Source organism: Gobio gobio (assembly GCF_949357685.1).
Source record: "Gobio gobio genome assembly, chromosome: 12".
Classification (NCBI taxonomy): Eukaryota; Metazoa; Chordata; class Actinopteri; order Cypriniformes; family Gobionidae; genus Gobio; species Gobio gobio.
The window spans coordinates 9,799,663-9,825,813 of NC_137105.1; the positions used below are offsets into that span (position 1 = coordinate 9,799,663).

The 26,151-nt window shown below is 36.1% G+C and overlaps 2 protein-coding genes across 6 annotated transcripts in view; one reads left to right on the top strand and one right to left on the bottom strand.

Moving 5' to 3' along the window:
* Positions 1–10,027, bottom strand: part of snx9b (sorting nexin 9b) — a 36,478-nt gene extending 26,451 nt beyond the window's left edge. For 3 of the 4 annotated variants that reach the window (XM_079830968.1, XM_079830967.1, XM_079830966.1), the window contains exons 1-4: positions 9,708–10,018; positions 6,548–6,634; positions 6,352–6,426; positions 1,164–1,262 (exon numbers count right to left, since the gene is read on the bottom strand). In XM_079830968.1, the coding sequence (XP_079687094.1) occupies positions 1,164–1,262; positions 6,352–6,426; positions 6,548–6,634; positions 9,708–9,719 (273 nt within the window). In that variant the 5' untranslated portion in view covers positions 9,720–10,018. Of the gene's footprint in view, positions 1–1,163; positions 1,263–6,351; positions 6,427–6,547; positions 6,635–9,707 lie in introns of all 4 variants that reach the window. The other variant, XM_079830969.1, reaches the window with a different exon arrangement.
* Positions 10,028–11,242: 1,215 nt separating this feature from the next.
* moxd1l (monooxygenase, DBH-like 1, like) lies at positions 11,243–25,333 on the top strand (the record flags this gene model as incomplete). 2 transcript variants are annotated; one of them, XM_079830873.1, is made up of 15 exons in its annotated part: positions 11,243–11,429; positions 13,624–13,675; positions 13,820–14,049; positions 15,198–15,344; positions 17,077–17,229; positions 17,774–17,857; positions 17,944–18,099; positions 19,092–19,194; positions 19,635–19,801; positions 19,890–19,978; positions 20,112–20,208; positions 20,290–20,349; positions 24,059–24,189; positions 24,287–24,395; positions 24,495–25,333. In XM_079830873.1, the coding sequence occupies 13 exons, from the start codon at positions 13,993–13,995 to the stop codon at positions 24,633–24,635; spliced, it is 1,494 nt and encodes a 497-aa protein (XP_079686999.1). In that variant the 3' UTR covers positions 24,636–25,333. The 2 variants fall into 2 exon arrangements, with proteins under 2 accessions (XP_079686999.1, XP_079686998.1); XM_079830872.1 differs by lacking the exons at positions 11,243–11,429; positions 13,624–13,675 and having other exon boundaries at positions 13,783–14,049; positions 24,495–25,043.
* Positions 25,334–26,151: the final 818 nt, after the last annotated feature.

The window sequence follows — 26,151 nt, forward strand, 5'->3', positions numbered from 1 at the left end:
CTGTTTGGAATCCTGTTTCTGTCCCAAACAGAAACAAGATTATTTTTCTAATCCATTGGCAAATAATTTAGTTCTTTTCAAGCAAAAACTCAATTCATTTTGTTCAATTTTTAGTTATTTGGACTAGAAAAAAGACAGAAATACCAAGTAAGAAAAGTATTTTTTTGTAGTGTGGTTTTACCTGTGGTGATCTAAATGGAGCACTTATTAAATTTAAATAAGAATAGAGTTCTAACTCAGTAACAATATTTAAATTTCCCCCATTAAAACTTTTTGGTTGATGAAAGTTTTACAGATATCTGTACATTTCTGTACATATATATATATATATATATATATATATAATGATACCCATACCCGGCCCGCGGGTATGTCTACAACATCAGATCTGGCCCCCTTTAAAAAAAGTTTGGACACCCCTGATTTAAGGTATTGAAGACTTTTTATGATCTTACATTTAAGAAAACTGATCTGCATTTTTTTCATCCGATTTTTATTCGCAAATGCATTGTACAGTTCGCAAATGTGAGTGAAATAGCCGCACTGTCGAGCCCTGAGTTAAATGAAAGTGGTTTCATGTTGTCTTCAATACAGAAAAAAACCTATAAAAACTAAGCCAAACAGGAAACAAATGCAGTGCAACTGAAAGCGATAGTTGTCAAACTGCTTCCCACTCCTCAAAATACTGCTGATCAAATCATAGTCCCGCCAAAAAACAAAGCAGCATATGAACAGACTTCAGCCCACTCGATGAAATCCTCGGTCGCAGCACTGAAAGCCAAACACACAGTACCTCACTAGTCCAAACACTTCATCCTGTACTTTAATTAAAAATCAGCATCCTCCACATTTGGCCCCTCGCTGATCCTCTAAATAAGCGACACAGGATGTTTTATCCTCAGTCTTAGAGTTTGCTTGCACATACATTTTTATATTCTGAGTAAGACATTTTATGGTTCGGAACTGGAATCTCCCTTCCTGCTCACTTCCTCTCAGGATGTTAAACAGCGGGAGAAATGCACAGAGAAGGAACGTTACACAGAGAATGAACAAAACAGCGTGTTTTGGACACGATAAATAAAACTTTTTGTGCAGCATTAGGCCTAGTCAACAGACTCAACCATTCACATGGGGAATTTCCCATTATACTCATGGTAGCTTACCTGAGCAGTGCTGGCTGGGGTTGGCACGTGACTGTCGAAGAACGAGAAATCAAGGGGGGCTGCATTTCCTCCAGAGGTAAAAGGTTGAGCTGGGTTAACCTAGAAGAACATGAAGAGACAAAGAGTCAAATAAAACAGAATTGACAGAAAGTCAACAGAAAGTGTGTTGGTGCACCAATTCTGATTTTATTCATTCTTTGTGTTTTTTGAGACTGAATATAAGTCCTGTCAAATATGTTATAGTTTAATAGAATAGATAATAATCATTATCATTTTAGTTTATTACAATAGTTTTCAGCATTAGTAATTTAAGATTTTATTCTTAATTTATAATAATGATTACTTTTCTGACCCCTGAAATTACCTCGCCAAAGAACATTTGGGAAGAACATACTGGGAAGCAATGTTTAGGTTACAATATCTCATGCATTTTGATAGCTGGTATCATACAGCGGGTAAAATAAGTATTGAACACATCACCATTTTTCTCAGTAAATATATTTCTAAAGGCGCTATTGACATGACATTTTCACCAGATGTTTGTAACAACCCATGCAATCCACACATACAAAGAAATTAAACCATAGATGTCCGTAAATTAAGTTATTTTTAATAATGTTAAATGACACAGGGCAAAAAGTATAGAACACACATATTATTTAATACTTCATACAAAAGCCTTTGTTGGTAATGACAGCTTCAAGACGCCTCCTGTATGGAGAAATGAGTTGCATGCATTGCTGAGGTGTGATTTTGGCCCATTCTTCCACACAGTCTTCAAATATTTAAGGTTCCGTGGGCCTCTTCTATGTACTCTGATCTTTAGTTCTTTCCATACGTTTTTCAATTGGATTCAAGTCAGGTGATTGGCTGGGCCATTCTAGCAGCTTTATTTTCTTTCTCTGAAACCACTTGAGAGTTTCCTTGGCTGTGTGTTTGGGATCATTGTCTTGCAGATTTTTATCCATTTTTTCCATTCATCCTTCCTTCAATTATATGAAGTTTGCCAGTACCGTTTGCTGAAAAACAGCCCCACACCATAATGTTCCCACCTCCAAACTTCACAGTTGGTATGGTGTTTTTGGGGTGATGTGCAGTGCCATTTCTCCTCCAAACATGGTGTGTATTATTATGGCATCCAAAGAGTTAAATTTTGGTCTCATCTGACCAGACTATATTCTCCCAGTATTTCACCTTTAAACAAGCTTCAACATGTCTTTTCTTCAGCAGTGGAGTCTTGCGTGGTGAGCGTGCATAAAGGCCATGGCGGTGAATTACTTATTTTGTTTTCGCGGAACCAATTGTACCTGCTGATTCCAGGTCTTTCTGAAGCTGTCCACAAGTGATCCTTGGCTCTTGGACAACACTCCTGATAATTCTTTTCACTCCTCTGTCAGAAATCTTGCGACGAGCACCTGGTCGTGGCTGGTTTATGGTGAAATGATGTCCACTTACGGATTATGGCCCCAACAGTGCTCACTGCAACATTCAGAAGTTTTGAAATCCTTCTGTAACCAATGCCATCAGTATGTTTTGCAACAATAAGGTTGCGCAGATCTTGAGAGAGCTCTTTGCTTTTACCCATCATAAGATGTTTCTTGTGTGACACCTTGGTAATGAGACACCTTTTTATAGGCCATCAGTTGGGACTGAAGGAGCTGATATTCATTTGCATTGACAAGGGGCAGGATTGCTTTCTAATTACTGATAGTCTTGGCTTTCCATGCCTTTTTGGACCTCCCTTTCTTCAAGTGTTCAATACTTCTTCCCCTTGTCATTTAACATTATTAAACATAATTTATGGACATCTATGGTTTGATCTCTTTACATGTGTGGATTGTATGGGTTGGCACCATCATCTGGTGAAAACTTCAAGTCAATAGCTCCTTTAGAAATATATTTACTGAGAAAAATGGTGACATGTTCAATACTTATTTTACCTGCTGTATAAATTAATAGACGGATAGACAAACTTCCCTTCAAGTCCAAATTGTTCAGTCTTCTCAGTGAACAAATATTTTCATAAATGGCTGCTGAAGTTGGAGAAAAAACTGAAACGGACACAGCTGGTACCAAGGCCTTAAATATATCCATAAAAAGGCCATAACTTTATAACATGTAATAGCTTTTGCAACCTATTTTACTTCCATTTTAATAAAACATCCGAATCCATAGATGAAAAACAGCTTTGGGTGGTCAAAGAATGTGAATTTGGAGAAGTGTGAACATGTGGTCATTTGTTTGGCTTGGAGAAAAGAGAAATGAAGGAAGCACGCACGCACGCGTGTTTGTACGATAGTGCAGCTGTGAGTTCAGGTCAGGAGGAAGATCTATTCAGATCATGTCAGTGGCCAGCAGCAGGCAGAATCACTCCACAGCCTATTTATACAGAGAGTAAACTGTTTACCAGGTCTCCATGTGTATTACTGCCTCAGGATGGCTTTATAATGTGATTTTGTTCAGTTAGACAGAATGACGCACTTAAACATGAAGATACCGCTGCACTGAATGTTTCTGCAGCTTACTTTCAATAAATGATATTGGTGGAACTCTGATTTCAAATGTTAATGTTACATTTCCGAACTAGTAAAACTAGCACATTCATTCAACCTTAAAGGGATAGTTCACCCTCAAATAAAAATCAAGTCATCATTTACTCACCCTAGTGTTGTTCTAATGCCATATGCCCTTCTTTCTTTTATGGACCACAAAAGGAGGATTGTTAAAAAATGTCCTGCTCGCACTCGTCCATTTAAAGGCAGTGAATAGCAACCAGCATCAAGCTTTTTCTAAAAAGATGCAAAAGCCTCACAGAATGATCCCATGTGACACATGTCGTATATTTCAAGTCTTCTGGGGGTATACGATATGAAATGTAATATAATGTATTTAATGAAAATCCAGACCGTGGCCATTGTCAGAGTGAACTGTGGCACGAACACACATGTTGCGTAGCCAAGGTCAGGATTTTCATTCAATAATACATTAGATTTCACATCGTATACCCCCAGAACACGACACGTGTCGCATGGGATAATTCTGTGAAACTTTTGCGTCTTTTTTTAAAAAGCTTGATGCTGGTTGCTATCCACTGCCATTATATGTACAAGCGCGAGTGGGACATTTTTGTTTTTAATTCTCCTTTTGTGGTCAGTAAAATAAAGAAGGGCATACGCCATTACAACAACACCAGAGTGAATTATTTATGACTTAATTTTCATTTTAGGGTAAAATATCCCTTTACGCCTGTAATTGAACACTAGTAACAAACTTTAACTCTGGCTGGCCACAGGAAAAGAAAACACTTCCTGTTGATCAAACAGGTCACATTCCAGCAGCGTTAATGTGTCTGTCCCTTTGATTTAAAACATTGCAATGTGTGTATTTGTCCATGAGAGAGAGAGACAGTCTTAATTAAATTGTATTATATACTTTATCATACATAGTGAAAATCTAATACATTGCCCAGGCAATTTATCAGTTAATATTTGGCTAAAAATGTTTATATTAGTTAACAAACTGGGGCAGTCGGGGCCTAATGGTTAGAGAGTCGGACTTGCAACCCAAAGGTTGCGGGTTCGAGTCTCAGGTCCGGCAGGAATTGTTGGTGGGGGGAGTGAATACCAGTGCTCTCCTCCACCCTCAATACCACAACTGAGGTGACCCTTGAGCAAGGCCCCCCGAACCCCCAATTGCTCCCCGGGCGCCGCAGCAATATGGCTGCCCACTGCTCCAGGTGTGTGTGTGTTCACTACTGTGCGAGTGCACTTGGATGGGTTAAATGCAGAGCACAAATTCCAAGTATGGGTCACCATACTTGGCCACACGACACTTCACTTCACTTTCACTCAACAAAGAGAAACCTGAACTTTGAAACGCACATGTTCTGTTTTCAAATATTTTAGCATTTATCGTGTAAAATAAATGTTCTCTTATCTTGTTATAGTGAAGGGTGTGGATTCTGAAATCCACTGCCACTTCAATATACATACAAAATAATATACACATACACAGATGCACAGGCTTCTCCCAGGTTGGAGTTGGCTGAGCCCCAGCTCTGACCAGAAAGTTTCCCAAAACATACTGATAACATGTGCTTTCTCTCAGTAAGAGGTACAGACAATAATAATCACCATGTATATATACACACACACAAGTTTTGGGAAACTTTCTGGTCAGAGCTGGGGCTCAGCCAACTCCAACCTGGGAGAAGCCTGTGTATCCGTGTAAGTGCGCTAGGGTTCTGTATTGCAGATCAGTAATAGAGGTGTACAACTGGCATGTTGTTCTGGACAAGCTGGCACATGCTCCAGACCTGGAAGGTCACTACGTGCCTAATTCCGGGGTGAAAGTGTCAACAAGTGATCTATGGAGACGTGCATCTGATTAACTGACAATGTGTGGAAATTTACTATGACTATCTATTGTCTCTATTTTCTATTTTCAGAATCATTCAACCTGCAGTAATGACGTAGCCAGACCTTGAAAAGAGTATAACTGTTGAGAAATTGTATGTACGAAAAAGGTAGAGGGAGAGCGCGGCCTACGAACTCCTTGTGAGACTTGAAGCTGGCTTCTGCTGATGAAACTTTTCTTGAATTAATTGCACTCCTGACTCTTGGTCTTCATTCTTCACAACTGGTCTTGGGTCCTAAACTGTTGTCACCTAACAATAGCCCCTAACGTCAGAAAGACTTTTAAAGTGTTTTTAAAATAAGTCTCCTGGGCACACCAAGGCTGCATTTATTTGATTAAAAAAATTGATAGTAAAAACAGTAATATTGTGAAATGTTATTGCAATTTAAATATATATTCAATTATAATAGCAAAGCTGAATTTTCAGCATCATTACTCCAGTCTTCAGAGTCACATGATCCTTCAGAAATTATTGTAATATGTTGATTTGCTACTCAAGACACATTTCTTATTATTATTAAGGTTTAAACAGTTGTGCTGCTTAATATTTTTTGTGAAAACCATTTTTTTTTTCTTCCAGGATTCTTTGATTAACAGAAAGAACAGGAAGAACAGCAAATATTTTGTATCATTATAATTGTATTATAATTATAAATGCATCCTTGCTGAATAAAGTTATTAATTTCTTCCCAAAAAATGTCTTCCTGAAACTTTTTGAGAGTAATGTATGAATATACATTATGAAAAAGCATTTTGGCTAAACACTGCTTACCTCTAAATAGTCCTCTGGTACCAATCCGACATCTCCTCTGGAGTTCCTTGCCTCGATCCATCCTCCACCAATGTTCTGAGACAAGAAGGGAATGGATCAGCTTTACAGAGAAGCTTCTGATTCATCCATAAAAAGGCAACATCTCAACATGGAGAGCCGGGTGTTATGAAACATTATGCAAGTGAAATAAGCTCACCGGATTGGTTATTGTGATTGTCTCACCCTCTCGGACCGACAGCTCATTATTCCCAGGCTCTGCCGCGAAATCATATAAAACCTGTGCCTGTGTGGAGGTAGAACAGTAAGTAAAGCATATACAGACACCCAATGTGTTAAGACATGTTAAGACAATCATTAACCAGCTAGACTTGTTCGGTTGGATTTTTTTTTCCTTTTTACTAATAAAAGCACATGACCTCAGCATGAGCCTGATTAACATTTAACTCACATTGTTTCTGGAATCGATAATGATCATTGCAAATTATGAGTGAATCAAATAAAAACTGTCAATGGTATTTTCAAGACAATCTTTGTTTCCATCCTCACAATCAAATTTCTTCAATACCAAAAAATGTAATGAAAAAAAAAAAAGTAATAAGTGATTATACATCAGTAGCATTTGTTATACTGAGTTTAATTTATATTTAAATAATTTTGTTGGGGGTAAACATTGTTAAATGTCATGAAAATAAAATCTGTAATTCATTTTCTTTATGCAAAAAATAGTACTATTCCTTATAATTCATATATAAGTATGATTCTTTCATCCATAAGGCACTGAACTGAAGTGATAGAAGTCAAAACAGAATTATAGATAAAACTAAGCACACAAATGGTCACAAAACAGAATCATTCCTCAGTAAATAGAGGAGGGGGGGCGGGCACTTTCCACAAAGCTCCCGTTATTCTAACACACATAGATCCAACACACACACACACACACACACCCTGAAAGCTATCGAAACAGCAAACAGTGAGGTCTGTATGAACAGTAAGACAGGGTCTCTCTCAGTAGGGATTCACAAGCCACAAATCCTCGCCGCTCAGACATAGAGAGTCTGTGTGTGAGAAAATTCACTTCTGATTCAAATGAAATACATCACTTAAAAAAGCTATAAAGCCAGTGATGGATGGACCACTGACTGTCTGATGTCATAAATGTCCACGACCATTTTCACAACATGTCTTCAGAAAACTAAGCAATGATCAACAGAAAAAATGTACAAAATGTGCAAGACAAAAGGAGGAAATAACATGAGAAATAGAGATCAAATTACAGAGAAATTCATAAAAGCGGGATTGATAAATCAGCCTTGCAGCAGAAGAGAGCTCATGACAGCATGTGTCTGAATCCCTCCATCATTAGAAACAGTCATGGCTAAAATAAGGACTAACATAGAGTTATTATATTACAACTTAAAAACCAAAAGATAAAAGTCAAAGTTCTGAAAACGTGTGTGTAAATGCAGCTAACCAAGAACGCAGTCATTTGATTTAGGTGACATTTAGGTGAATAATAAAGACAGTCCTACATTTAAATCACATTTGAAATTGATTTTGATATTGGCTTATTTAATTGTGACAGCGGTTTTTTTTTTTTTTTGCTCACTTCACTGTTAAAACATTAATTGTCCATGTAATGGTCTGTATTTCTAAACAGAATTTCTCTTTTACCCATCAAAATTTAAATACCTGTAGTTTTACAGATATTTGGTGTATTTTGAAGTTTTACCATAAAAAATTACAGGCAATTAATCAACATTGAAAGATAATATGATTTTAAATATTACAGTTTTAAAGATAATTTATAGTATGTATACATAAAAAAATGTCCTGGTTGTGATAAAGACACGTGTGATAAACCTCGCACATTTACACTCACTCTCACACACTCACACTCACACACTCACACACTCACACACTCACACACTCACACACTCACACACTCACACACTCACACACTCACACACACACACACACACACACACACACACACACACACACACACTCACACACACACACACACACACACACACACACACACACACACACACACACACACACACACACACACACACACACACACACACACACACACACACACACACACACACACACACACACCTGAGACCCAGAAGAAAAAAAAGTTTTGTGAATTTAGTTAAATGGGGGATTTTTTTTTGTTGGAAATTTTTAATTGTATTCATATGTAATGATATGTGCACTGTAGTGATTAATAAAATGACATGTATATGCAAAAACAATGGGATTTTTATTCATTCACCACCAATCAATTTTTAGGTTTCAGGATTTTTTTAAAAACCATACTTTGCATAAAGACTCAGCTCTTACGAAAGATATAATGGAATGAATTGATATACTTTATGCAATATGTGGGTAAAATGGCCATAATTCAATACAATGTATATATACCCTGTATCTAATTTGCCTATTAATGTGTTCTTGGGGCAACATGTAATGAAAAAAACAAGTGTAATACAGGGAGTAATAATTGGCAACAGTTTCATAATAATATCTCATATTTCATATGAATATTTATACATTATTTCTTTCCCTATTCACTTGCTGTGTCTCCCAAAATGCCTGATAAACATGATTTAAGTCCTGGTGTCCACTACAATGACCATGTATGAAATTAATGCCCTGTTTTATCACAGAAAGTCGTGTTTTGATTAGAAACCCCATCATTTGGAGAAGTTGTTGTAATGGTGAAACCTCCAAACATTTCTCTGAATGTCTGATTTCTCATATATCTGAAAAGCCCTGAATGTGATCTTTCCAGGACAGACTTAAAACTGTGATGTATTGTGTCAGAGCAATTGACTAAAATATAATGTCCACAACAGTGGACAAAAGTCTATTCCTAAATCCCAGGAGAATAAATATATAGCCTATATTCTATGGAGAATTTATATTCAGGAAGCTGTAAGCTCTCACTTATATGGGTAATTAGTTAGTGTGTTGGTTCTATGATTAACTAATCTTGGTGAATGATTTACATTTTAACTACATATCCCAGCATGCATCACAAATGACGTAATGACCCCACTAAAAATGTCACAAGACTCTTAATGATCCATATTTTCCAACGTTCACCAGAAAGCCCATAAACGCCGTTAAAATAACAAAAAGAGAGCATTTCAGAACCATATCGGAGTGTTAAAAACTCGGTTATGCTGTTTGCGACAGTTCTAACCACTTAAGAGTAAATTTATCGGCGTGTGTTTGGAAATAAATTACTTTGCCAGTCCAAGCCCAGTGTGATCTCAGTGCAAAGACATTACAAGCAGATCAGTCACAGAATTTAACCAAAAACACGTCAAACAAGTCCTTACCTTTGTCTCCATTATATAAACATTAACCAGTCATTACAGAAACCTGTAGTTTAATGGCGATAAACTCTCTGTCTTCTTCTTCTTCATCCAGACATTTCTGTTCTGCCAGAAACGATCCTTCTCAAACTAGTTTATTTACGTTTCAACGCCAAATACACTTTATCCTCTTGTTCGAACCTAGCAGACTGAAATCAAGCGGGTCAGAAATGTGTGTAAATCCAAACTCGTCGTTTGTCCAGCAGTCTTAAACTGTTCAACTTCACTGCAGCTGAGTGTGTTTTACACATAGGAGACACAACCGGAAACTGATCGAGCGCCCTGTAAAAAAAAAGCCACACAGCTGCTGTATGCGAGTGTGAAGGAGCAAAAAAGTGTATTATTAAAAATAATAGTACAAATGATATGTACGTATATAATGCATAAAACATAGCAAATATGTATTGTTGTGGTTATCATACAGTATATAAAATATATTCCCTATTCATATCGCATGCTTCATATGTGGCTGTAGTCTTTTAAGAAAATAAACATAAATACAAAAACAAAGTCTGTTGTTATTTTAATTTCATAAAAGTTTTAAATAATGATTATGTCAGCTTTTGTTAAATTCAAACTAAGAGTGGGGCTGAAATGACAGAAGTGTGAGTGTAGAGCGGCCTCTAGTGGACATGAGTTGTATTTCAAAAATACCGGTTCATGACAGCGGTAGAAAGAGCTGGATGGATTTTCTTAAAATGGGCGTAGTTTATATTTCAGTATTTGTTATATGCTGCTTGAATTTATTTGTTATTTGAAGAGGTTAATAAAGGGTTTTTCAGACAGACAGACAGACAGACAGACAGACAGACCGACAGATAGACAGAGACAGACGATAGATAGATAGATAGATAGATAGATAGATAGATAGATAGATAGATAGATAGATAGATAGATAGATAGATAGATAGATAGATAGATAGATAGATAGATAGATAGATAGATAGATAGATACTCAAAGCCCCCCCCCCCCAACACACACACACATGATTTTGCAAATTATTTTGTCTGCGCTATGAATAAAAATAAAACACAAATAATATAATTCATAATTTAAAATTGTTCTCATTTTATTTGTCTTATTTCATCCTTTTAGTGTAGAATTAGTAAATGATTGTTTTTAGGATGACAAACAAATTTTAAAAGTTAAATTTTTAGGCTGATTAATAATTTGTTAGGCTGCTCTAGCCCAGTGGTTCTCAAATGGGGGTACGTGAAGGCACTCCAGGGGGTACGTGAGATTTTAAAATATAGCCTACATATATTTAAAAAGTAGCATCCATGCAAAAATCCTTTAAAAATAATTATTTAATAAATATTTCAGGAAAATATAAGTATAAGTTCATAAAATGAATTTTATATACAGTAGGCTATTCAATTTCATTATCCTAAAAACCCAGAGTCTCCCCCATACCAGGATGGTTTGACCCAACCTCTCATATCACCTGTCAGTCACTTGGATCAACGATAGGGTGACCAGTCCCGGTTTTTAATGTTCTGTCCCCGACTGGAGTTGTCCCCGGAAATGTCCCCGTTTTACAGCTCGTTCCAAACAACCCGCAGATATATTGGAAAAAAGCGCCCAACCAACATACAGCTGCTACGCTGACTCTACGCCACTACTACTTCATGAAGAACGAGTCGAGATCGTCAAATATCAAAAGAAACCTCGTTGTCGCTTTCAAGGTAGTAACATACTTACTATTCGTTTTTAATTTAAAGTAATATTGTTTTTATGTGCTTTATAACAGAGCCTCAACAAGGTGGGGGATTTTGTCCCCAAAAGTTCCGCAGTCACAACGCAGTGATTACCACACATCTGAACTATAACTTAAATATAAAAACCCTAACCCTAACCCCAAACAATTAACGTTACACTTTCAACCAATACATGTGCAGAATAGGCCTACATATACTTTCTGCTGAAAATAATCCTAAAATGCTAAATAACAAGACCAATTAAGGATAGTAAGAATAATAATTTTCAAGCATAAACATAACTTTTGAAGTAAAAAAAAGTAATTAATATAGTATAAACTTAAATAAGTAATCAAATGTACGTTATAAAAAAAATGTTACAATATTTGTTGAATAGTTTTATTTATCATATTTATTTTATTTTTGTAATGTGTTTTTGTTAATTTGTGTTACAATATTGTTTTGAACTGCTTATTTACAATGGTTAGCTTACCATTAACTGTTTTCATTGTTTGTTTGGTTTTTGTGTTTTTTTTTTATTGTATTAAATCCAGACCAAAAATCCTAATAATCAAACTAAATCATAATACTTATTAATGTTAATAATAATATACTTATATAATAGGACTCCACAACAACAACAAAAACATTCAAAAATGTATTGTCCCTGTTTTTTTAATTAAAATATAATAACAAATGAGATTTGAGTGATATTTTGACCACTCAAATAGGACATTTCCCCGTTTTCCATTTCAGAAATATGGTCACTGTTTTCACTACATTAGTTTGAATCACTACATTTTAGTAATGAGAAATATTTGCAATACATTTAGTCATGGATTATTATCATTTAAAATGTTCAAAATAGTTATTTTTTTCTTCAAATGTTTGAATTTTGTATGTGTTTATCTGTTCCAAAGTTGAATAAATCAGACACTGATGGCACAGTGCTCTGTTTTAAGTCTTTTTTTTTTCAACCAAAAATGCTTTGAGCTGGTTAGGGGGTACTTGGCTGAAAAAATATTTCATAGGGGGTACATCACTGAAAAAAGGTTGAGAACCACTGCTCTAGCCTACCTCGGTGGTCTAACAGCGCTCGTCAATGTCAAAATAACAGAGATGGCAATCAAATCAAAGAAGGCGGGTCGTACTGTCATTCTGTTATTTTGACTCCATAACAACTCGTGGAAAGATGTAAGTAGCCTAAATGTATGCAAGTATTAGCAGTTTTTCATAGGCGTGGCCGGGGGTAAGCAACCAGTCTGAGGTGGCACAGAAATCTTCATTATTTCAATATAAAATGAGTTTGACTATAACATGCTGGATTGTTTTAGTGCCTACATCCCAACTGAATACAGTTAATTTGTACGTAATTGTATTGAGATATATTAGTGAATTAGATCAAGGAATACTGAGTGAATTTGACCATTTTGTGTTATTCCTCACCTCCAGGCAAGAGGCTTACATTATAGCTAAAGTTCATCTTGCTCAGCTTGGTTCTGGTTCTCTTCTCATAAACCCAATAATAACTTGGTTCTCCATTGTTGCATCTTCATGGATGAGACATGCAAATAACGACATAGTCTAAATTATTCAGTCTTCTTTTTAATTTTATATAATCAATGAACTGTAAGGACTGTTTCTAAACCTCGCAAAAGAAAAAGTAGTCCTATGTTTACTTTCTATATTAGGCCCTATTTGTCAAAATAAATAATTGCAACAGTTCTATCATACATTAAACTCAGTAAAGGAAAAGAGTATGTTCTCTATTGAATCCCCATATGAAAGAATGTCAATAGGGGCTGAAAGTCAACGTTTTATTTTATGCAAATAGGCTATGATCCACTGTTGTTTGTATACTTATATTATATAGAATAAATATTATAATTGTAAAATTCAAACGTCCCCCGAGATACCCTGAATTATTCCCTAAAGCATCCTTTCTTTTCTTTTCTTTTTTTATGATAGCCCTTTTTTCACGGTTCTGACCTCTGCTCTTTTGCTTTGATGAGAGGACACAAAAAGAGCAAAACCAAAAATATTTACTTTAGCTTAACATTATTAATTCATCTCTACCATAGTCAGTTTGTAATGCTTGTTCACTTCTAAAGAACATGAAAGGAGCTTTTTATAGCTAATTGCAACCTATGTACTACTTGTAGCTTTTGTGTTTCTTCAATAGGTGATGTGAAACCTGATTCAACAGACCAGAGTGAGAGAGAACTGTGACTCAGGTGAGGGGGGGGGGGGGTGGGGGGTGGTGTGGTCAGAGCAGTTTCATGTGCACTTTCTTCTCAAACATCTTACAGAGACACTGTTTGTCAGAATTTGTAAAGGTAACATGGCCATATTATCTCTTGTCCTGCTCTTGCTTTCAGCCCAGTGGTCCTGCGCTCAGGAAGACCCTCTTCTGCCTTTCTCTGAACTCCTGGACCCCGAGCACAATGTGCGGCTGAAGTGGGGCTTTGATGAGATCCAGGGCAACATCTTGTTCGAGCTCACTGTCAACACCAGCGGATGGGTCAGTTTTGGCTTCAGCCCTAAAGGAGGAATGACTGGAGCCGATATCGTCATTGGAGGAGTTGGTCCGAAAGGCAATTACTTCACGGTAAAGTCAAAGACTGACTCTGATAACTGTCATAGTCACTTACAGTCTATATATACTTTTATATTTTTGATTCTGATTTATATATGTATTTCATATTTAGTTAATTGAGTATCTCTAATATAAATTATTTTAGTTTTTCACATTATCAACAAGATTCAAGACTGATAACCGTCAATAAGTCACTTCAAGTGGAGTTATAAGCTCTTTATATTCTTGATTCTGATTCATACTGATATGTATTTAATATGTAATTAATTAAATATAAGATTTTATATTATGAACTACTTCGGTAATACTTTACAATATAAGGTTCATTAGTTAACATGAACTAATAATGAATTGCACTTCTACAGCATTTATTAATTTATTAATTAATCTTTGTTAGTGTTAATTTCAACATTTACTGATACATTATTCAAATCAAAAGTTGTATTTGTTAACATTAGTTAATGCACTGTGAACTAACATGAACAAACAATGAACGGCTGCATTTCTATTATATAACATTAACAAAGATGAACAAGTAAAAAAAGTATTGCTCATGGTTAGTTCATATAAGTTAATACATTAACTGATGTTAACAAATGAGACCTTATTGTAAAGTGTTACCGTTTTCTCGGCGGCTCTAAGCTGGGATATTTTGGAAGTTATTTTATACACTGTAAAAAATTATTGTTGGTTTCATTTAAAAACGTAAGTTTCCTGGTTGCCTAAAAATGTTCAGTTCATTGAAATTAAAAATTTGAGTTAATACAACAAAGGAGATTGGTTTAATACATAGAAAATCAAAAAGTATGCTATCTGAATCTCATTAATTATCTAAGTTAATGTGACAAAAGATAAAAAGTTGCAATTTTTTTTTTTGCGGTGTAAGAGTGACAAAGTCAAAGACAAGACAACGTCTACATTTGTATTAGAGTAACAAGTTGGATTATATTTGTTTCTAAAGATGTTCTAAAATAGATGCAGACTGTTGGTAAATTAACCAGATTTTGTAGGTGTTTTGGCCTATATTGAAAGTCAAACTGTTAAAGTGATTTGAACTGGATTGGTAACTACGATACAATAAACATAAACATAACTACAACATATAGATCATAAAAACACCTGTTGCTATATGTGTATATACATCTTTGTTTTCTGTTCAGGACCGTCATGCTGAAGGAAATTCAATACCCGTGGTTGACCAGAAACAGAACTACAAGCTCCTGTCTCTAAACGAGTCTGACGGGAAAACAGTTATGAAGTTTCAGAGGTCCATTAAGTCTTGTGATGAAAACGATTTACCCATCACTGTAAGCATATTCAACCATTGAATGTATTTATTTCCCCCTATTTTGTGCTTTAAATAAAATAATTATAAATAATTTATAAAATTATAAATTATTATTATTATAAATAACAATAAAGGAATTGTATAATAATTAACGGATTAAAATGGATTTAAGGGAATGAATAAATAAGAATAAGTAGGTCTAATTGCAGTAGTGATCAATTTAAACTGTTTGCAAATAATATTTTATTTTAAAAAGTGCAAATTCACTCAAACTCGTATGTCTAAGATGTAGAAAATGCGAACTTTTTTTGCCTCGTCGGAACTTTCATTTATGAATTAGCTACATGAATCATTGCATTTTTCAATCTATAAAAAGTTTGCATCACTATAGTCTATTACCGTCAGTAGCTAAACATTTCTATCATAAAACAGTTGTCTAATACTTGTTGCATCTACATTTCCACGAACTTGTGACAGTGACAGAATGACAGTAAGATCCGCCTTCTTTGATTTGATTGGCCATCTCGTCTCGATCATTTTGACATTGATGAGCGCTGTTAGACCACTGAGGTAGGGCAGCCTACAAAATTAATCAGCCTAAGTAACTTTTAAAACCTAAAAACAAAAAGCTTTACTCATTCTGCACTAAAATGATACGATAAGACAAATAAAATGAGAAAATATGAATTATATATATATAGTAGTTCAACAACACCAGAAATTAGGGATGAACAGATAGTTACCACTTTTTACCGAACGAGTCAAATACCAATACTTTATTTTTTGGTACTTGCCGATACCGAGTACCAACACCTGTATATTCATTGCATTTGTCATTTTTAAAACACTGCTTTTCAGGTAGGTCTCAACAGTATTTTTCAGGTACAGAAACTGAATAAAGTAATCAAATGTAAAATAACACTGAGTCTTCACTGTGCAAATTAAATACAGATGAATCCTTATTAAATTAACAAAAATTGATTTTCTCTTTGCCTTTTGTTGTTAGATTAACATTATAGGGACACAGAGAGAAGCAGGTGTATAAGTCTGCTGTCACTTTATGAGCTGCATGGACCCAATAAACTGTTACACGCGTGTTTTCTTTCTCAACTGTTTACGTTCACTTACACAACCGACTATCTTTCATTAGGATACCTACCAATACATGCATTTTGACATCATTTGTTTGTTCAAGCGCAGTGGTGCAGATTTCTTGAGGTTTTTTTCTTTTATTTTTTTGCGCCATCTTGTGCTTTACGTTCTGTGTTGTTGCATGCTCAACCCACTCTGCTTGTTTTGCTTATCAGCTCGTGCAGCGCAGCTATAGGTATTTATGCATCCCTAGCAGAAATGTGAGATGTATTCTGCAGTTTTATTCAGAAAACAATGAGGGTGGGTTGAACTATGGCATTACAAAACAAAACCAGCAATTTAAGGGAATGCGCACAATGTTGGTGCTCCGGGATCAGGGTGTTTCTGAGAACAAAATGCCTCTCCTGTTTTTCAAGTGGCCCTCAACTGTAGGCCTACTTCAAAAACCCTCCTTAAACTGAGAAGATGGACTGTGTGATAGAACTCTGAAACCCTTCATTTCTAGATCAAACAAATAGCTAAATATAAGTGATCGGTGGCCATATGCACACTGCAAACTTTTGTTAGTGACATTTAACTATATATTGTGTTGTCAAAGCTTCTCATTTTCCATTTAGAGATCAAGTTAAAGTGTTTATTTTGTTTTATTGCATGATCAGAATCTTCCCATGAAGTTGATCTATGCGTACGGACAGAGCGATGACATCGCGTACCATAAAAACCGAAGGGGAACAAAAGAGGTGAACCTGTTGAAGTACATGCCTCGTGTCAACCCTCCAAACAGCAAGTATTTCGACATGACTATGGTCAACGTAAGAGATTTTTAACTTTTGTTTTTGCCTCAAACTTAACGTTTAACACTTCCTGCCATTTAATAATGCAAAATGATGCCAATAATTTATATTATTAAGAAGAAAGTAGTCCATAATGTTCATGTAGATTAGAGCATAATTTGTAATGCGTATTTATTCACTACTGTTCAAAATTTTGAGGTTGGTAAAAAAATTTTAAATGCTTTTGAAAGAAGTCTCTTGTGCTCACCAAGGCTGTATGTATTTGAAATATAATATTGTGAAATATTATTACAATAAAATAACTGTTTTTATTTTATTACATTTTAAAACGTGAAATATTTCTTTAATAGCAAAGCTGTGTTGTTTTCAGCAGGCATTACTCCAGTCTTTAGTGTCACATGACTCTTCATCAAAATCATTCTTACTGACCACAAAGCAAACATTCGAATGGTAGTGTAGTATAGGCTACATTGTCTACTGTATGCAATGGAAAAAAGGTGTGTGTAAACTCTCACTTTACATGTTACTTGAGAAAGGCTACTTGCATTTAAAATCATTTCAGTTCACTGTACCAGCCAACCAGACCTACTATCACTGCAAGATCATGAAAGCCCCGACTTTTAATCGCAAACAGCACATTTATCGTGTAAGTGAGTCTATGAACTTCACACACATGATCTATCAGCGAACTGTCGATCATCTTCATCTCTGACTTACTTTCATTTTCTCCAGATTGAGCCGTTCATCACAAACTTTGACCTCGTGCATCATCTGCTGCTGTACCGCTGCCCGCCGAGTGTGACCAAGCCATTTGAAGTGCAATGTTACACAGGCGGTGGTGGAGAAGAGTGTATGGAGACCGTTGCTGTGTGGGGAGTTGGCGGAGGGGTTAGTCTCTCATGTTTTTAAAGCATTTTCATGTGAGAAACAACCAAATTTAAAGGGATAGTTCACCCTAAAAATAAAATTAGCCCATGATTTACTCACCCTCAAATCATATCCTAGGTGTATATGACATTCTTCTTTCAGATGAATAAAATCTGAGTTCTATTACAAAAGTCCAGGCTAATTCAAGCATTATAATAGCAGTAATAGTTGCTCTGTTTTTGAAGTCCATAAAAAATGCATCTGTCCGTCGAATAACGTGCTCCACACGGCTCCGGGGTGTTAATTAAGGCCTTCTGAAGCGAATCGATGCGTTTGTGTAAGAAAAATATCCATATTTAAAACTTTATGAAGTTTCGGCCGACCACCTTCCGTGTTCAATTTTTTATTAAAAGTGTTGAAAGGTCCTCTGCCGCTCGTCATGACGTCACGTACACATCTTGAGTTTCACTTTCAACTTTCAACACTTTTCCACGGAAGGCGATTGGCTGGAGCTTTACTTGATAAAGTTTTAAATATGGATATTTTTCTTACACAAACGCATCGATTTGCTTCAGAAGGCCTTTATCAACACCCCGGAGCCGCATGGAGCACGTTATTCGATGGACAGGTGCATTTTTTTATGGACTTCAAAAACAGAGCAACTATTATTGCTATTATAATGCTTGGATTAGCCTGGACTTTTTTAATATGACTCTAATTGTATTCATCTGAAAGAAGAATGTCATATACAACTAGGATGACTTGAGGGTGAGTAAATCATGGGCTAATTCAATGAACCGTTAACCACTTCGACCAGAAAATCGAGAATCGGATCAGTTTCAGACCGGTTTTCTGAACTGATTCAGCTGGTTCGCCGAAAAGATCTGCTTAGATTCTACTATTTAATTCTACTATTCATGTATTTATATGCAAAACCACTGAGAGGTAAAATTACTGATTGAACCTCTGTAACCTTTTAACTGTAAGATTTTTTTATCATGATGTTTTTCAAGGCTTTTGAGCTTCCTGAGATGGCAGGACTTCCAATTGGAGGAAATGTTGGTGATTTTTTCTACAGGCTTGAAGTGCATTACAACAACCCAAATAAAAGTACAGGTCAGTCAGTAGGTTTACAATGTAAAATGTCACACTTTTAAAGTCGGACACATGTATCTGAGTGAAACGGCTTCTCGAATGAGAAAAACATGTAGGCGGTGACTTGATTGATTTATCAGGAATTGATTGGATCGTTGTGGTTTGCTATAGAGTGCAACAGTCAGTTTCCGGGAGTAAAAACTCAATTTATTTTGTCCATATAGGGAAATTTTTATTAATCTTTAACGATTAACGATAACTTTAAACCTTTAAACAGCCTTACTGTGAGCTATGAGGTAGTTGGTAGTATTTGCTTCTGTTGAAGCTGTTAGCCTTTTGAAATCCCTATGGGAGAAATGTATGGAAAAATACTTCTGGAACCAATGTCTACTGCATGTGAGTGATAGATTGTCCTGCCCCCTTATGATTGACATAAAAAGACCATATTTATCTCTACACAGGTCGAGTTGATAACTCAGGTCTGCGATTCTATTACACATCTGAACTCCGTCAGCATGATGCAGCAATTCTGATGACAGGGCTTGCCGTGGCCCGTGGGTACGCCATCCCACCCAAAGCCAAATCCTTCCTCACATACGGCATGTGTGACACTGATCGTATTCCAAAGGTATATATGTATTAGCTACTCACATTCTCACAATCAAAGGCAGACTCAGCAGATGACTGGATGATCTGTTGTGTTCTGTGATCTACAGGTTCTGGAGACGTCACATGATCTTCAGGTCTTCTCTGTGATGATGCACACACACTTGGCTGGACGGAAGGTGCGAGTCGGACACTTCAGGTAAATGTTTTTGACCAATAATAACTGACTTAAAGTTCACCTGAAAATATTATGTTATTTTCTTTCTTCTGTGGGGCACAACCTAAAGTTACTGTAATGAATGAGTCTTTTTGTAAATTCTTATTCACTTCAGAGGGGGAAAACAGATCGATCTTCTAGCTGTGGATGAAAACTACAATTTTGAATATCAGGAAGTGACAAACCTGGGCAAAACTAAGACAGTGCAGTTGGTAAGTTCTAAAAAGTTTAAACTTATACATATATATATATTATTGCATTAAGTGAAATAAAGCAACTTATTTGTCTTGCAGGGTGACAAATTGCTGGTCGAGTGCACATATAACACTGAAAACCGCAACACACTCACGTGGGTTAGTACATTTACATAGATGCTCATAGTGTCTTTTATTCAACAGCATGTAGTTTCGGTGTTGGGGAAAGTTAACTAATTGCGTAACTAATTACTAATTAATAGTAACTAATTACTTTTTACGGAAAGTAACGTTACGTTACTTTTGCATTAATCTTTCTCAACTAGGCTGGGCTTTCTTGTTTATATTTTAATACCAAAAAACTTCTATTTTTGGCAAATGTAAAGGCCCTTTCAGTTAAAAGTGAAAGGAATAAGCCTCAGCCTGTACAGTAGAGGGCGCCACTGAAACAAACCATTCTGGATTGCAGAAGAATAAGGCACTAGTAGTGGGAAGTTCGGATCATTTTACTGACTCGGATCTTTGAGTCTCGTTCAGCAAAATGAACTAATCTTTTTTCGAGTCATTTCTTTCATTTCAGCAAAATATAATTAAAATGACATGTTAAATAGCCCAACCCATCTAGTACTTATGAAAATGTTGATTACATTTGTAAAACTATATAAAAATAAACTATAGGGTACTGCAACCAAAGCCAAATGATAAGAAACTGAAACGTTTAATTAATTGATTAGTTGTTGGGTCAGGCTATTGTAGTCTAACTCTGTTAGTTCACCTCACCTCCTGATCCGAGACATTCTTTCTTTTGCAACTTCATATTTATCACGTTTGTTCTCCGCCTCTCGTGTCTTCGAACTCCTCGAGACGTTAGTTGTCGACTCGTCTGTGTCTGACTCTGATGGGGCTGGGCCGGGCCATGTGACACAGGTCCGGGAACAGAATGATTAGTTCATCTTTCGAGTCTCGAGTTCGGGTTTGAGTCTTTCGTTCTTCCTGTCAGTCCCATAGAGTGTATGCCGTCAGTAGCGGAAACAGAAAAGATTAGTTCTTTCGAGTCTCGGGTTTGAGTCTTTCGTTCTTCCTGTCAGTCCCATAGAGTCTATGCTGTCAGTAACGGAAACAGAAAAGATTAACGTTAGTTCTTACGAGTCTTTCGGGTTTGAGTCTTTCGTTCTTCCTGTCAGTCCCATAGAGTCTATGCTGTCAGTAACGGAAACAGAAAAGATTAGTTCTTACGAGTCTTTCGGGTTTGACGTTTGAGTCATTCGTTCTTTTGCCACGTGACTTGTCACCGTATTGAACTCTAGTTCACAACCTTTTTACTAACAAGCACGTAGTTATTTTTTTATTTTATTTTTTTATTTTTTATATATATAATTCTCAGTTAATATCAGACATAAACAAATATGGTAAATATATTGACTATTCAAGTCTAACATCACAAATTCAAGTCAATTAGACTATTACTCATTTTGAATCATATAGCACAAACACACACACACACATACATACATTATATATATATATATATATATATATATATATATATATATATATATATATATATATATATATATATATATATATATATATATACGTGTGTGTGTAATATGTTTTTGTATAGGTGCTATAGGCCTATAAGCTATGTTACAAAGGTTTAGGTAACATTTTTAAACAGATTTTTATTCATTAATAACACAAGGACAAAAAAAATTATATAACAACTCAATAGAGAAAAATAAAATACAGTTGATTCAAAACGAGTAATAGTCTAATTGATTTGAATTTGTGATGTTAGACTTTAATAGTCAATATATTTCCCATATTTGTATATGTCTGATATTAACTGAGAATTATATATAAAAAAATAAAAATAAAATAAAAAAATAACTACGTGCTTGTTGGTAAAAAGGTTGTGAACTAGTGTTCAATACGGTGACAAGTCACGTGGCAAAAGAACGAATGACTCAAACGTCAAACCTGAAAGACTCGTAAGAACTAATCTTTCTGTTTCCGTTACTGACAGCATAGACTCTATGGGACTGACAGGAAGAACGAAAGACTCAAACCCGAGACTCGAAAGAACTAATCTTTTCTGTTTCCGCTACTGACAGCATACACTCTATGGGACTGACAGGAAGAACGAAAGACTCAAACCCGAACTCGAGACTCGAAAGATGAACTAATCATTTTTGTTGTTTCCAGTACAGATTCAGCGTAATGCGCATGCGCGGTCAACACAAAATGAACAAATCAATCACTCTCTGAGACAACTCGGTAGTCCCGAGTCATATTAAAGATTCGTTCAAAATGAACGACACATCACTATAAGGCACTCTTACTTCAGCAATAAGAACAAAAAAACAAACAAATGTGATATTTCTTTAATAGTAATTTTTGCTTAGTATGGTTGAATTGGATCATCGAAGGTCAACAGCAAAGACATTGGTTCATAAAGTTAGATTAAATACATAAAGTATATTTGTGTTATTTAGCGTATTTAATTATTGCAGGTTTGCGTAATAGTCATTTTGAGGAATACTGAATCTTGTGCAAGTGAGATGAGGAAATGCATATTCACATTTAGTCTAGAACTACAATAAGTATCAGGTTCACACAGCGAGTGCACACACACCTCTGCCTCTTATACTCACGATTTCTCTCAACATGGGGACAGGAGAGGTTTGAGTCAAAACATGGGAAAACAATGTAACCTGCATTACTTGAATTTGAAAAAGTAACTCATATTTTGTTGTAAATTTAAAAGTAATCCATTACTTTACTAGTTACTTGACAAAAGTAATCTGATTACATAACTTATACGTTACTTGTAATGCGTTACCCCAGACACTGCGTAGTTTCATATTTCACTGCTTCTGAATATATTAAAGGGTTAGTTCACCCAAAAATGAAAATTCTGTCATTAACTACTTACCCTCATGTCGTTCGACACCCGTAAGACCTCCGTTCATCTTCGGAACAGAAATGAAGATATTTTAGTTGAAATCTGATGGCTCTGAAAGGCCTCCATTGGCACAATGGCACTTTACACTCTCAAGACCCTTAAAAGGTACTAAAGACGTCGTTACAAAGTCCATCTCACTACAGTGGTTCGAAAATAACTTTATGAATCTGCGAGAATAGTTTTTGTGCGCAAAAAAACCCTAAATAACGACTTATATAGTGATGACGATTTCAAAACAAGGCATCATGAAGCTTCGAAGCGTTATGAATCAGTGAGTCGAATCATGATTCGGATCGCGTGTCAAACCGCCAAACTGCTGAAATTTGGCGATCCAAACTGCTGATTCGACTCGCTGATTCATAACGCTTCGAAGCTTCATGATGCCTTGTTTTGAAATCGTCATCACTGTTAGTCGTTATTTAGGGTTTTTTTGCGCACAAAAACTATTCTCGCCGAATTCATAAAGTTATTGTAGAACCACTGTAGTGAGATGGACTTTGTAACGACGTCTTTAGTACCTTTTAAGGGTCTTGAGAGTGTAAAGTGCCATTGTGCCAATGGAGGCCTTTTCAGAGCCATCAGATTTCAACTAAAATATCTTCATTTCTGTTCCGAAGATGAACGGAGGTCTTACGGGTGTCGAACGACATGAGGGTAAGTAATTAATGACAGAATTAAAATTTTTGGGTGAACTAACCCTTTAATTATCATTCATTATATAAATGTCTAATTGGTTAGTTAGAGCATGGTGGACATTGTTGGAAATTTCTTCTGATGTGTTGATATGTTTTAATCCTGCCATTTCCAGCTCTACTCCTGCATTTTTCTGTTGGATATCCAATAGAGACACAGAACAGACATAAATAATTTGTCTGATGTGTAACTCCATTTTTCTGCCCACAGGGGGGGTTCTCAACTTCAGAAGAGATGTGTTTGGCCTTCCTCGTCTACTATCCAGCTATGAATCTGAGCAGTTGTGTGAGCTTCCCTGATGTAAATTCTTTAGGATCTGCAATGGGAGCAACAGATATAAAGTAATCTAATTTGAAACATTGTTGCCAATGTTTTAATGCATTTAGTTCTCAATATTTGCCCTAATGATAATGCGACTTTTATTTGATAACTTTGCAGTACCTGGTTATATATGATGTACACGAAGACTTGGAATGACACTTCTATCAATCAGTACCAAAAAACACTGAAGACAGTCGATCAGTTCGTCATAGTCACTGACTCGTTTGTAAGTGTCCTCACCTCTACAATATGAAGGAAGGCTTTAATCGTGCTTCTGTTCTGATCTCAGCTGTTACCTGACACACTTCTCCATGTATATTTCCAGAACAACGTGTCATACAACACAGGGGCGATTCCTGATCTCAAAATCATCCCGCCTGCGCCCTGCATGAGCGGTTGTGACATCAAAAGTCTTGCTCTGATATCGCTGCTCCTCTGTTTGGCAGTGCATTGGGCTTCTTTATGAAACGTTCATGCTAAATACTAAAGCTGATGTAACCTGTTGTTCTTTCATTGTCTGTGATTAAAAGTCAATCAAATTTAACAGAGCAAATACTCCCGGCTCACTAAGAACCGGAATAACAGAAAATATATGTAACTTGTTTTAACAAATCATATCAAGATCTAAATTGACTTCCATTGGTTTACGTTCAGATCATATATATTATAAATAAGTAAAATGTGAATAAATAGAATATTTCTAACATTGAATTATAATTAAAAACAAAAAATGGCAATAATTATCATCATTATTATTCAAAATATTTAGCCAATAGATTTGTGTTTATGTAACTGACATAATAGACACTGTCAACTGTTTGCTTAAAGAGATAGATCACTCAAAAAATAAAAATTAATCCATCATTTATTCATCCTTGTGTTACAAATCTGTATTGCTTTCTTTCTTCTGTGCTGGAAGTGCATTTAAAAAAAAAAAAAGATATCTGCACGTACAAACATTGGATTTTGAATGTAGAAGATTCATCGCAGACGTTGTTTGGGAAGACGGCTCTTAAAAACGGTCAATCTATAAAAAAGAATGCAATGTTTACCAGATGATCGCTCTTTCACAGACATCTCCTTGATGTATGTTATGTATCTGGGTGGATATCTGACTGGTTCTGTAATACTTCACAATGATAATAATAAAACACTATAAACATTATCATTAGCTGAAGTAGTTCTAAATCAAGTACTATGTTTGTGTGAAGAACAGCTCTAATTGTTACATCCGCTCTAGCTCTTGGTGTGAGTAAAGAAAGGCATGGTTGTTCGACCGGCTGAGCTCTCGCAGCATCCAACGGGAGTTTAATACTCAAGGCATCGGACAGGTCATTCAACCTGGAGGGCTCTCGCAGCCCTCAATATATATATATTGCCAAAAGTTTTGGGACGCCTGCCTTTACATGCCAATGAACATTAATGACATCCCATTCTTAATCTGTTGGATTTAATATGGAGTTGGCCCACCCTTTGCAGCTATAAAAAAACAGCTTCAACTCTTCTGGGAAGGCTTTCCACAATGTTTAGGAGTGTGTTTATGGGAATTTTTGACCATTCTTCTAGAAGTGCATTTGTGAGGTCCGGCACTGATGTTTGGCCTGGCTCGCAGTCTCCGCTCTAATTCATCCCAAAGGTGTTCCATCGTGTTCCATGTCTTTATGGACATTGCTTTGTGCACTGGTTTGCAGTCCTGTTGGAACAGGAAGGGGCCATCCCCAAATTGTTCCCACAAAGTTGGGAGCATGAAATTGTCCAAAATGTCTTGGTATGCTGAAGGATTAAAAGTTCCTTTCACTGGAACTAAGGGGCCAAGCCCAACCCCTGAAAAACAACCCCACATCATACTCCCCCCTCCACTAAACTTTACACGTGGCACAATGCAGTCAGGCAAGTACCATTCTCCAGGCAACTGCCAAACCCAGACTCGTCCATTGTCTTTGCATTGCACTTGGTGATGTAAGGCTTGGATGAGCTGCTCA